We start from the raw sequence: 11,957 nt of genomic DNA, 5'->3' as shown, positions 1-11,957 counted from the left end.
TCCACTTCACAATTATGTGACACTTGTTGTTGGTCTATCACAGAAAATCCCAGTAAAATACATTTATGTTTTGGTTGTAACATGACAAGATGTGGGGAATTTCCTGCTCTTCAAGTCTTTAGATGGACTTTTAAGTAAATGACACAAATGTGACAACAGATGATATATTTAAGGTATTTTGGCACAAACAGGTTTCCTGGTTTTAAAAAAAAAACACAAACAAAGCCAGCCCTCAATTCCGAAGCAGCCTTATAAGCGGCTCTTCTTCCGCCTCCTCACCATAACAATGGAGCTCTCCGGCTTGATAGACAGACTGAGTTGCTCGATCTGCCTGAACATCTTCAACGTTCCGGTGACACTGACCTGTGGGCACAACTTCTGCCGGGCTTGCATCACTCGGGCACTGGGGGCACAAGATGCTTCTGGAGTCTATTCCTGTCCAGAGTGCCGAGCGGAGTTTCAGGACTGCCCGGCCCTTCAAGCCAACGGCAACCTCCAAAACATAGTGGAGATGTTCTACTCCAAGCAGCCGGAATCGGAGGGGTTTGCTGTCCGGTGCACCTTCTGCGTGGATTCTCCAACACCTGCGGTGAAAACGTGTCTGCACTGCGAATGTTCTTTGTGCCACGACCACCTGGAAGCCCACAGCAAATCAGACGAGCATATCCTAATCGGTCCCACTGCCTCCCTGGAAGATCGAAAATGCTCCATCCACAAGAAAAAGCTGATGCTTTATTGTTACGATTGTGCAAAATGTATCTGTATCAACTGCTGCCCCGCCGAGCACAAGGTGAAGCTGATTGGTGAAGCAGCTGAAAAGAAAAAGGCAAAGCTGAGAAAGCTTCTAGATGTTCTGGCCTCCAAGGAAGAGGACATTGATGGTCAGATCTTGAATTTTCAGGAGAACTTTAGAGAAAGGCAAGAAAGGGTCCTTGACTTAGCAGACGGGGCAACTGCTCTGTTTAGAAACATCAGGAGGCAACTGGAGGACCTGGAGAAAAGAGTCCTGACCGAGGTCTTCAGAGGGGGCGAGGAGTTTTCCCAGCATATCTCTGGTCTGATCAAGCCTCTGGAAGTCAAGAAGGACGAGCTGTCCACAAAGAGACAACACATCGAGGAGCTGTGCAACATGGCCGACTCCATAGGGTTCTTGCAGGATCAGAAGTTGGACTTTTGCATCCCAGAGGAATGGGAGAAGAGTTTCCTAAATGGACACCATAGCCAGAGTCTTGGCACAGGAGACCTGGACGAAGGCCTGATCTTGGAGACCATCCACTCAGGACTTTCGGACATTGTGAACAATCTTTCCTCAAGGGTCTCCATCCTCGAAGCTTCAGACATAGTTCTGGATGTAAACACAGCAGCAGCGAACATAGCCGTGTCACCGGACAGGAAAATGGCTTTGCTGCCCCAGACGGAACAGTATTATCCAGAATCACCGGAGAGATTTGAGGACGGCCAAGTTATAAGCTGCAGGAGCTTCTCCTCAGGACGGCACTTCTGGGAAGTGGAGACCAGCGAACTTGGAAACTGGACGATGGGCCTGGCGTACCCCTCCATAGACAGGCATGGGGACCATTCGTGGCTAGGAGAAAACGACAAGTCCTGGTGTCTAAGCAGATATCAGAATCAGTACTCTGTGATACACGATGGAGAAGAGCTCCTCATACCCTTCCAGAGCCTGGGTCGGAGATTCAGGATCTATCTGGATTACGAAGGCGGGCGGCTGTCCTTTTATGAGCTGGGGGACCAAATCAGACACTTGCACACTTTTTCCACCATCTTTACGGAGCCCCTCCATGCCGCTTTTGGTTTTCTAGAGGACAGAGATGACTGCTGGTTGAGAATCAGAAGTTAGGACGTTTTCGATGATGGCTGGACATAACCATAGACAGCACTGGCAGGGGTGGACTGCACAGGGGCCCTCTGAGACTTAAGAGCCTATCCATGCTAGATGGGTGTTGGGACCCTTTCACCATCACATAGATCTGGACACTCACTTCTGTCTACCTGACAATTGATAGACAGTAGTTATAGTAAATGTGCCTGGGGGGGGCTGGGGGGGAGGGGAGCACTGGTCTTGCACAGGGGCCCCTCTCTGAATGCTGGTGTCAATGAATATTGTGTATCATTTTTATTCGTTACACTTGCACCTTAACCAATTAACCCTTTCATTGTCTACCTATGCACTTATGGAAGAGCCCTGGGGTCATCATAAAAAAAAAAATACAGAATTATTATTTTAATCTTTTGAATCTCAGAATTCTCACTTTTAATCTCAGAATTGTGTAGATTTTATTTATTTTTTTAAACTTACAATTCTGACTTTCAATCTCATAATTCTGTAAAAAAAAAAAAAAAAAATTCAAACTCATAATTCTGTATTTTTTTTATTTTTATTTTTTTATGATGGCCCCAGGGCTTTTCCATAGTCTGCTGAATGTCATTAAAAAAAAAAAAAAAAAAAAAGCTGAAGACCAAAATGTCAAGCAGCAGATAGGGGTTTTCCCAACTTTTTAAAAGGCTGACAGAACTAAGATTAGCAACAAGACAATTTTTTTTTTCCTAAATTATATTTTATATTTGTAATATAATAATATATATTAAAAAATTATGCAAATAAAAATTATACATATATATATATATATATATATATATATATATATATATATATATATATATATAAAATTTAATTTTTTATGTATTTATTTACTTTATTATATATATTACAAATATATAATATAATATATATGGGGTAAAACATATTTTTATTGACTGACAGGACTAAGATTGGCAACAAGACAAAATAAGGAAGAGGTACAGCATATGGTGCATATACACAGTGTATAATATATTTATACTTTATAAAATATAATAATATATATAATTTGTCTTTTTTATTCTTAAATTACGTTATGTATTTGTAATACAAAAATATATATAATAAAATAATGTAATTATATATATTTATATATATATATATATATATATATATATATATATATATATATATATATATACACACACACACACACAGTATTTGCCTTATAACAATATATATAATAAAATAATGTATTGTAGAAAAAATATATATTATTTTAATATATATATATATATATATATATATACACACACACACACACACATATACATATATATATATATATATATATATATATATATATATATATATATATATATATAGTATTTATATATGCAATTAATTTATATGTAATACATATATATACAGTAAAGATATATATACTGTACTTTAATATATATTTTAAAAATATATACTGTATGCAATTATTTTTTATTTTTTTGCAAAACATTATGTAATATACGTCATATATATTGTTAGGGACTTTCTGCAGATCTCACCTTGGAATGTAACGCCGCGGCTCCCTTGGCCCGGGGCTTGCGTTTGCATCGAGTGGAAAATAAAGATTTATTTGCATAAATTTTTTGGCTGCTGGTCTGTCGTGTTTATGTCATTGCGGTGTTTGTGTTCTGGGTGTACAAATTTCGGTTCAGGCAAAAATAAAAAAACAAAAATGGCGACCAACCACATCACAAATGTATTGTTTTTTGGCGCGCTCAGTTCCCGCATTGTAGGCAACCCTCCATCTTCTCAGCAAAATCTTCTGCATGATTAAGAAGAATTCTCTCCCCTTTGAATCCGATTCATTTTATAATTTAGAGGTTTATTTCTAGATTCCTACGAACCCCCCCCCCCCCCCCATTCACATTTTAGCTTACCGACATTTTGGGGCCGCTTCAATGGGCTGCGCACAGCAAAGTAGCTCCTCCCCCCTTTCTGAGCACCGAGCTTCGTACTTTTTTTACCAATCAATAACCACGCATTTTTTCCGCTTTTGGGGTGCCATTAGCAATAAATGGCAATGCAAGTGAGACGTGATTTTTTGCACGACGCGCTATAGCGTGAACACAGCCTCACACGGGATTCACATATTTTTCCAAATGAATCCAATTTAAAAAAAAAAATGTGAATCTTGGGTGAAAGGTGAGTGAAATAGAACACCCTCCCATGCTTTCTGTATGTATTCATCTGGCCATAGATGAGCAGGCTTGTGACCGAGACGAACCAAAACACTCACTATATTACCAAAAGTATTGGGACACCTGCTTTTATACACACATGACCTTCAATGACATAGTCATAGTTCAATGTCTCAGTCCGGAGGGTTCAGTATTGAGTTGGCCCTTTGCAGCTATTACAGCTTCACCTCTTCTGGGAAGGCCGTCCACAAGGTTTAGGAGATGTGTCTATGGGAATGTTTGACCGTTCTTCCAGAAGAGCAATTTTTGAGGTCAGGCGTGGTCAGTCTCCGCTCTAATTCATCCCAAAGGTGTTCTATGGGGTTGTGGTCAGGACTCTGTGCAGGTCAGTTAGGTTCCTCCACCCCCTAAACTCGCTCATCCATGTCTTTATGGACCTGGCTTTGTGCTCTGGTCCAAATCTAAAATTTTATAAACTAATAATAATTAAAACTTTTTTTTTTGTTTGCTTTGTTTGGATAATATTTGTTAATAATATTATATTATTAATATTAATAATTAATATATTAATAATTATTATAATAATAATTAATATAATTAATTATTAAAATTAATTAAATTAAATTAATTAATTAAAATTAAATTTAATTAATTAATTAAAAATAATTAATATAATTAATAATTATTAATATTAATATTATATTATTATAATATTATTAATAATATTTGTTTCGATAATATTTTTACACCTTTAATATATATTTACACATTTCACGGGGGGGGGAGCGCAAAATAAATAAATAAATTATATTGTAAAGCGCTGTTGGCACTATATAAATCCTGTATAATAATAATAATAATAATAATAATAATAATAATAATAATAATAATAATAAAAAACAGAAAACATTTATTTAATTTGTAAATAACTCTTCAGTGCTTTGTACCATTGCTGGCAGCTGAAGTGTAAACAAAAAACAGGCGAGTACAGAAGCCTCTGCAGGGTTGGGACTGATGTCCCTCTCACAGCCGCAGGAGATCAGCTTTTTTTTTTCTCCTTACGCTACCAGCATGAGGAGGAAAAAATAGCCAATCACCGGCTCTGTTTACATGGACGCCCTCCCGGCAAATAAAATCCGTCTTTCAGGTACAGCACGGACCGCAAGTGGTTTAAAAAAAATAAATAAAAAATGCTAAAATATTATGTTTCTTTGCACTAAATTTTTTTTTTTCGTCCCCTGAAATTGTGCATTTCGATAAATAGTGACATAAAAAATTGCAACTGCAACCATTTTATTCTCCAGGATCTCTGCTTTACTGTAATTTCTAGGGGAAAAAACAAAAACACTGATTTTAACATGGAACAGTTTTAGTGGTTCAACATCATACAACACCTAATAGATAAGGCACCACATCCCTGAGAATTGAAACATGAATGAAAAAACAAGAGAGGGAATTAGGGATTTTAACGGTGCAAATAGCGACTAGATAGTAAACATTATTGAATAGGATACAGAATTATAATACAAATATTTATTGGATTCAAAGTTAAAATCATTAACAAATTATGCTTGAAATATAAAAACACACAGGACAATGGAGTGCAGTGGTTGTTCTCATTAAACACAGATAATCCCGACATGTTTCGCAATAGGTTGCTTCTTCAGGGGGATGTGTGAATATTTCAACGAAATCTAAATCAAAATACAAAATAATATAGTAACAAAATATTTACAAAAGTGTGTCGAAAATCAATAAGTACGAGTGCAGGCTTGAGAAAAAAAAATAAAAATAAAATAAAAACACAACAAACAAAAAAAAAACAACACAAACCCACCTTAAAGCGGGAGTCCGCCGGGACTCCGCGTTTTTTTTTTTTTTTTAAAAGCCAGCAGCTACAAATACTGCAGCTGCTGACTTTTAAAATAGTGACACTTACCTGTCCAGCGCGCCCGCGATGTCGGCACCCGAAGCCGATCTCTAGATCATCTGTAAGGTGCTGCCGCCGCCATCTTGGGTATGGGGATCAGGAAGTGGAGCCTTTCAGCTTCATTTCCCGGTTCCCTACTGCGCATGCGCGAATCGCGCTGCGCAATAAGGACGGTCCCCGCTGTCTCTGGGATCTGTGTGTTTCCCAGCAGGCAGCGGGGCACTTGCGGAAAGGGGCGAGCACTTGCGGAAAGGGGGCGTAATCTACGCCCCTTTCCGCAGAGAGCTATCCAGGAAGTGGGTGCAGAATACCTGTACTGTACAGGTATCTGCACCCCCCTCCCCCCTGAAAGGTGCCAATTGTGGCGCCGGAGGGGGGGAGGGTTCCGATGAGCGGAGGTCCACTTTAGGGTGGACCTCCGCTTTAAACCACTACGTAGATGATAAAGTAGGGAATTTGTCCACCTCAGGAGTTAACCACAACCATGCTGGGTCGCAGGGGGCTAAAAAAAACGGCCAAAAATTGCTGATAGGAGAAAGTATATCATGAAAGAAAGGATTGTTGGCAAGTCTCAGTAGATATAGGTAAAATTAAAAAAAAAAAAAAAAAAATAAAAAAAAAAAAAAAAATAAAAAAAATAAAAAGCCTGCACTCGTACTTATTGATTTTCGACACACTTTTGTAAATATTTTGTTACTATATTATTTTGCATTTTGTATTTTGATTTAGATTTCACTGATTTTAACATGTATGCAAAAAAAAAAATTGCCCCTGTAGACATCTGTTTTTTCTCATTGAGCCGCGTTTTACCTAAGCATTTATTTTTTTTCGCACTTAGCACTTTTGGCTGTTTTTTTTTTTCATTAAAAACACTCCCTATAATGTTAAAACGCCTAAAAACTTCAAATGTGGCTCGACGCGTTTAGACACAATTAGACACATTTTTTTTTTTCCAGCTTGTTTTTTGCAGCTCCTGGAAGCACGGGTTGTCGTTTTTTTTTTTTTCTACTGCCTCTAAACGCCTCTGACCGTTTCAGTGTACAGGGACGCCGAGGCTCACATAAAGGGGCTTTTAGAGGCTGTTAAAAAAAAAAAAAAAAAAAAAAAACTTTAAACGCCCCCCCCCCCTAACAGCAGCTGTAGAACCGACGCCCCGCGTGCACGAGGAGGGAAAGTGATGAAATGTCGGGCCGGCAAAGGTTTTTCACGTTTTTTTAATATATAAAAGTCATAATATTGTCTTCACAAAACCCGGAGGAGGCATCGCATGAGGTTCTCGGTGACTCCTCTGAACTCCGATCCAAAGTGGTTCCAGTTGTTTAAGGAGTGGAAGAGTTGGTAGAGCCGGTGCCGGACCTCATAGCCGGGAGCCCGGGGAACTCTCCTGTGATAGGCCGAGTAGAAGTCGGCGCACTGAGCCCCAAATATCTCCCCAACAGACAAGTCACATTCCGAATGGCCGTAAAAAGAACCCGGGTCAAAGAGGAGCGGCCCGTCCTCATCCTCCGCCACGTTTCCTTCCCAGAAATCTCCGTGTAGAAGAGACGGGACAATTACCGCCTCTGTAAAAGCTTTCTGAAGTTTCACCTGAAGAGAGAGAAAATATGTTATAGGAGAGGAGAGTTATAGAGGAAGGAGAGGAGTCCTCCAGCAGTGCAGAGTATTTCATGAGAGGAGAGTTATAGAGGAAGGAGCAGAGTCCTCCAGCAGAGCAGAGTATTTCAGGAGAGGAGAGTTATAGAGGAAGGAGCAGAGTATTTCAGGAGAGGAGAGTTATAGAGGAAGGAGCAGAGTATATCAGGAGAGGAGAGTTATAGAGGAAGGAGCAGAGTCCTCCAGCAGAGCAGAGTATTTCAGGAGAGGAGAGTTATAGAGGAAGGAGCAGAGTCCTCCAGCAGTGCAGAGTATTTCAGGAGAGGAGAGTTATAGAGGAAGGAGCAGAGTCCTCCAGCAGAGCAGAGTATTTCAGGAGAGGAGAGTTATAGAGGAAGGAGCAGAGTATATCAGGAGAGGAGAGTTATAGAGGAAGGAGCAGAGTCCTCCAGCAGAGCAGAGTATTTCAGGAGAGGAGAGTTATAGAGGAAGGAGCAGAGTCCTCCAGCAGAGCAGAGTATTTCAGGAGAGGAGAGTTATAGAGGAAGGAGCAGAGTCCTCCAGCAGAGCAGAGTATTTCAGGAGAGGAGAGTTATAGAGGAAGGAGCAGAGTCCTCCAGCAGAGCAGAGTATTTCAGGAGAGGAGAGTTATAGAGGAAGGAGCAGAGTCCTCCAGCAGAGTATTTCAGGAGAGGAGAGTTATAGAGGAAGGAGCAGAGTCCTCCAGCAGAGCAGAGTATTTCAGGAGAGGAGAGTTATAGAGGAAGGAGCAGAGTCCTCCAGCAGAGTATTTCAGGAGAGGAGAGTTATAGAGGAAGGAGCAGAGTATTTCAGGAGAGGAGAGTTATAGAGGAAGGAGCAGAGTCCTCCAGCAGAGTATTTCAGGAGAGGAGAGTTATAGAGGAAAGAGCAGAGTACTCCAGCAGAGCAGAGTATTTAAGGAGAGTTATAGAGGAAGGAGCAGAGTCCTCCAGCAGAGTATTTCAGGAGAGGAGAGTTATAGAGGAAGGAGCAGAGTCCTCCGGCAGAGAAGAGTATTTCAGGAGAGGAGATTTAGAGAACTGACCTGCAGCTCTGACCAGAGCCCCAGCACGGTCCGGTCCCCGTAGTCCTTCTCTATTAGGCGGAGTTGAGGCTGAAGACGCTGAGATGCGAAGAACGTTGCCCAGTCCTCCTGCCACTCATTGACCTGAGGAGACAATAATACAAAGGGGTGAACAATGTGATGATTTTTATCATTTTAGGCATTTATTTCGGAGTGATCGATGAAGTGGGGGAGGAGCTCCCGCCACCAAAACCTTTCATTTAAATCTATTCCTTCATCACCCACTGGGGGGGAGGGGGGATATAAATCCACTTCTTGTGCACCAAATTCATTTACAAAGCCAGCTATTACCTGGGAAAGGTGGCAGTGACATCATCACTGGGCTGGACACAGCCTGTGCAGAGCGGTGGGAGGGGCCCAGCAGACTCCACCCACTACACTCTGCCTGCAGAGAACTACAGGAGGGGGTGGAGACAAGACCAGTCCCCCTGCACACGGGGAGAGAGCCGCAGTGAGCGGTCTTTATTGCAGGACTGGATCACAAAATCCGGAAGAAATACACAAAGAACATCGATATCTGTGCAAAAAATACACGAGGAAGAGATTTAGACAATAATTGCTTTTCCTGGAGTTCTGCTTTAAATCCGGCCGGTGTTCCCGTAGAGGAGATTTCCCTTCTCTCCCGGTTCTGACGGTGGTGGTGACTTGGAGAGGAAGCAAGGGGGGGAATATCCCTCATGAGGACGCAGCAATACAATCCTGACAGCCTCTACAATACACCTTCCCCAAATGGCCAATCAGCTTCTAGCGTCAGCCTGTTCAGTTAAGCCTTGGCCATAAAACCTGGACTCTGATTGGTTTCTGCACCAGATTCTGCAATTTTCAGTTTTAGTAAATAACCCGCCAATCAGACAGGAAGAAGGGGAACTCTCTCTGATAGGGACACCGATACAAACTTGTTATCTGATGGGGAAGATGTGGAGCCTTTGTCAGGATTATATTGTTGTGTCCCCAAGAGGGGAAATTTCCTCTGACTTCCTGTTACTCTTTTTTTATTTGCAGTCAATAAGCTTAGTTGTGACATCAGCATACGGACAAGCTCCAGTTAGAGCACATTGCTCTCTGGCAGACTCTGCTCCTATGCGCTCAACGCGTTTCACCCCAATAGAAGTTTAAAACTGAACCCCGGGATAGGCAAATATTGTTTATTGACATGTCTAGTCTCCCCGAATATCGGTGATCTTTGTGTATTTTTTTCAGATCTGTGCAGTGATCCAGTGTGAGACTTCCTGTAATAAAGACCGCCCACTGCTGATCTCTCTCCTTGTGCAGGGTGGCTGGTCTGGTCTCCGCCCCCTCTTGTAGTTTTCTGCAGTGGGTGGAGCCTGCTGGCCCTCTCCTGCAGCTCTGTTCACTCTCCTTGTGCAGGGTGACTGGTCTTGTCTCCGCCCCCCTCCTGTAGTTTTCTGCAGTGGGTGGAGCCTGCTGGTCTCCTCCCTCAGCTCTCTCCTTGTGCAGGAGGACTGGTCTTGTCTCCGCCCCCTCCTATAGTTTTCTGCAGGCAGCCTGTAGTGGGTGGAGCATGCTAAGCCCCTCCCACAGCTCTGCTCTTTCCTTGTACAGGAGGACTGGTATTGTCTCCGCCCCTCCTACAGTTTTCTGCAGGCAACCTGTAGTGGGTGGAATCTGCTCGGCCCCTCCCACAGCTCTGCTCTCTCTTCTTGTGCAAGGTGATGGGTCTTGTCTCCGCCCCCTCCTGTAGTTTTCTGTAGGCCACCCACGTAGGGGGTGGGGTCTGCTCGGCCCCTCCCACAGCTCTGCTCTCTTTCCTTGTACAGAGGGACTGGTCTCGCCTCCGGCCCCTCCTGTCATTTTCTGCAGGCAACCCACGTAGTGGGTGGGGTCTGCTCAGCCCCTCCCACAGCTCCGCTCTCTATTCTTGTGCAGTGTGGCTTGTCTTGTCCCCGCCCCCTCCTAGCCTGTAGCAGGTGGGGTCTGCTGGGCCCCTCCCACAGCTCTCCTCCCTGCACAGGCTATGTACAGCACAGTGATGATGTCACCGCTGAGTTTGCAAAGGTATTTGGTGCACATAAAGCAGATTGATATTCTTTGTGGCTATTAACAAATACGTTTAATGAAAGTCTTTTTTTTTTTTTGCCCCGGGGTTCAGCTTTAATCAGAGATGCTGAAAAGCACAGAAGCTGTTGACCTGCCAGAAATCCAGTGAGCTCCCAACTTCCTGCGGTGAACTACGGAACACCTCAACCTTTCCTCACACCTATACCATAGGAGGGAGGTGTTCTGTAGTCTAGCAGAACTAGGCGGAGCTGACAACACTGATTGGGATTTTATCACAGAGGCAAAAAAAAAAACAGGAAGTAAGGAGAAGGAATTCTGGCTAAATAAATTTTTTATTTTTTTGCACCTACAGGAAAAGGGGTTTTGGAATACAAACTGAACCCCGAAATCTACGGCAGTTCCTTATATGTAACAAACGTCCCACATGGAATGTTCCCTGGCGAAGCCTCTGACCTGGGGAATATATCCACAACACGTGGTGGTATGAAAGCCGAACCTCTCCACCGGCTGCAGATTTCCGGAACATTTCCCTGCAGGTGAAAATCACATCAGAAATAAAGCTGGGGGAGGGGACTTCCAATATATTTTGTTTTTGCACCTCAAAGTTGAAGTTGAATCTGCTTATTTGTTGTCTTTCCTGGTCCTTCCTTTTACTCCTCATCAACCCCCGACCATCACAATTAGAAATAAAACCTGTTTTCATGACACACCTTATCTTAGTGATGTCATCACTGGGTCTCTGCGATTCTCTATGTAATGCAGGCAGATCATGGCTGGGGGGGGAGGGGAGGGGCCGGTGGGGTGCTGCACAGAGCTTCCTGAAGACACAGCCCCCCGGGCCCAGGGCTGCCACCTTTTCTTCAAGTCAAACCCGAACACTTTAGCGGCACATGGCAATTTTTTTATTGTATAAACTATACATATATTGTGCTATTAAATCACATTTCTAATCATATGAAGTTAGTAGCAAGCGTTCCCCTTTACATCAGAGTTCCCCTTTTACTTTTGAACTTGCAGCGTTCCCTCTCACTATACGGGGGGGGACTCTGCAGACTCTGATGTGAGGGGGAACTCTGGGGACTCTGACATAAGGGATGCTCTGGGAACCCTGATCTAAGGGGGAACACTGAGGACTCTGATGTACAGAGAGGACTCTGATGTAAGGGGGAACACTGTGACCTCTGGTGTAAAGGGGAACTCTGAAGTAAGGGGTGCTCTGAGAACCCTGAATTACCTTAGTGTACGTAAGAGGCAGGAGAGAGAGAAGGGGGGAGACTTCAGTTACAGACA

General features: G+C 42.7%; 2 protein-coding genes across 2 annotated transcripts; one reads left to right on the top strand and one right to left on the bottom strand.

The window, feature by feature from the left end:
* The first annotated feature begins 248 nt into the window (after positions 1-248).
* On the top strand, positions 249-2,057 carry LOC143934999 (E3 ubiquitin/ISG15 ligase TRIM25-like). Its single transcript, XM_077458553.1, has one exon. It carries the CDS (start codon positions 287-289, stop codon positions 1,856-1,858), a length of 1,572 nt encoding a protein of 523 aa, XP_077314679.1. The 5' UTR covers positions 249-286; the 3' UTR covers positions 1,859-2,057.
* A 4,989-nt stretch (positions 2,058-7,046) lies between these two features.
* On the bottom strand, positions 7,047-11,197 carry LOC143935001 (ketosamine-3-kinase-like; the record flags this gene model as incomplete). The annotated part of the gene is given in 3 exon segments (XM_077458555.1): positions 7,047-7,537; positions 8,610-8,732; positions 11,121-11,197. Coding segments are annotated over 3 exon segments (545 nt in total), but the record flags the coding sequence as incomplete, so codon positions are not given.
* Between the last annotated feature and the right edge of the window lie 760 nt (positions 11,198-11,957).

The sequence above is a fragment of the Lithobates pipiens genome, unplaced genomic scaffold (assembly GCF_037356315.1).
Source record: "Lithobates pipiens isolate NorthernLeopardFrog02 unplaced genomic scaffold, aLitPip1_a1.2 Scaffold_28, whole genome shotgun sequence".
Lineage (NCBI taxonomy): Eukaryota > Metazoa > Chordata > Amphibia > Anura > Ranidae > Lithobates > Lithobates pipiens.
The sequence above is the reverse complement of the archived record's forward strand: the minus strand, read 5'-3'. Positions and strand labels throughout refer to the sequence as shown.

Bases quoted from the DNA above. Each gene is read 5' to 3' on its own strand.
- LOC143934999 (XM_077458553.1), top strand. From the start codon at position 287: ATGGAGCTCTCCGGCTTGATAGACAGACTGAGTTGCTCGATCTGCCTG.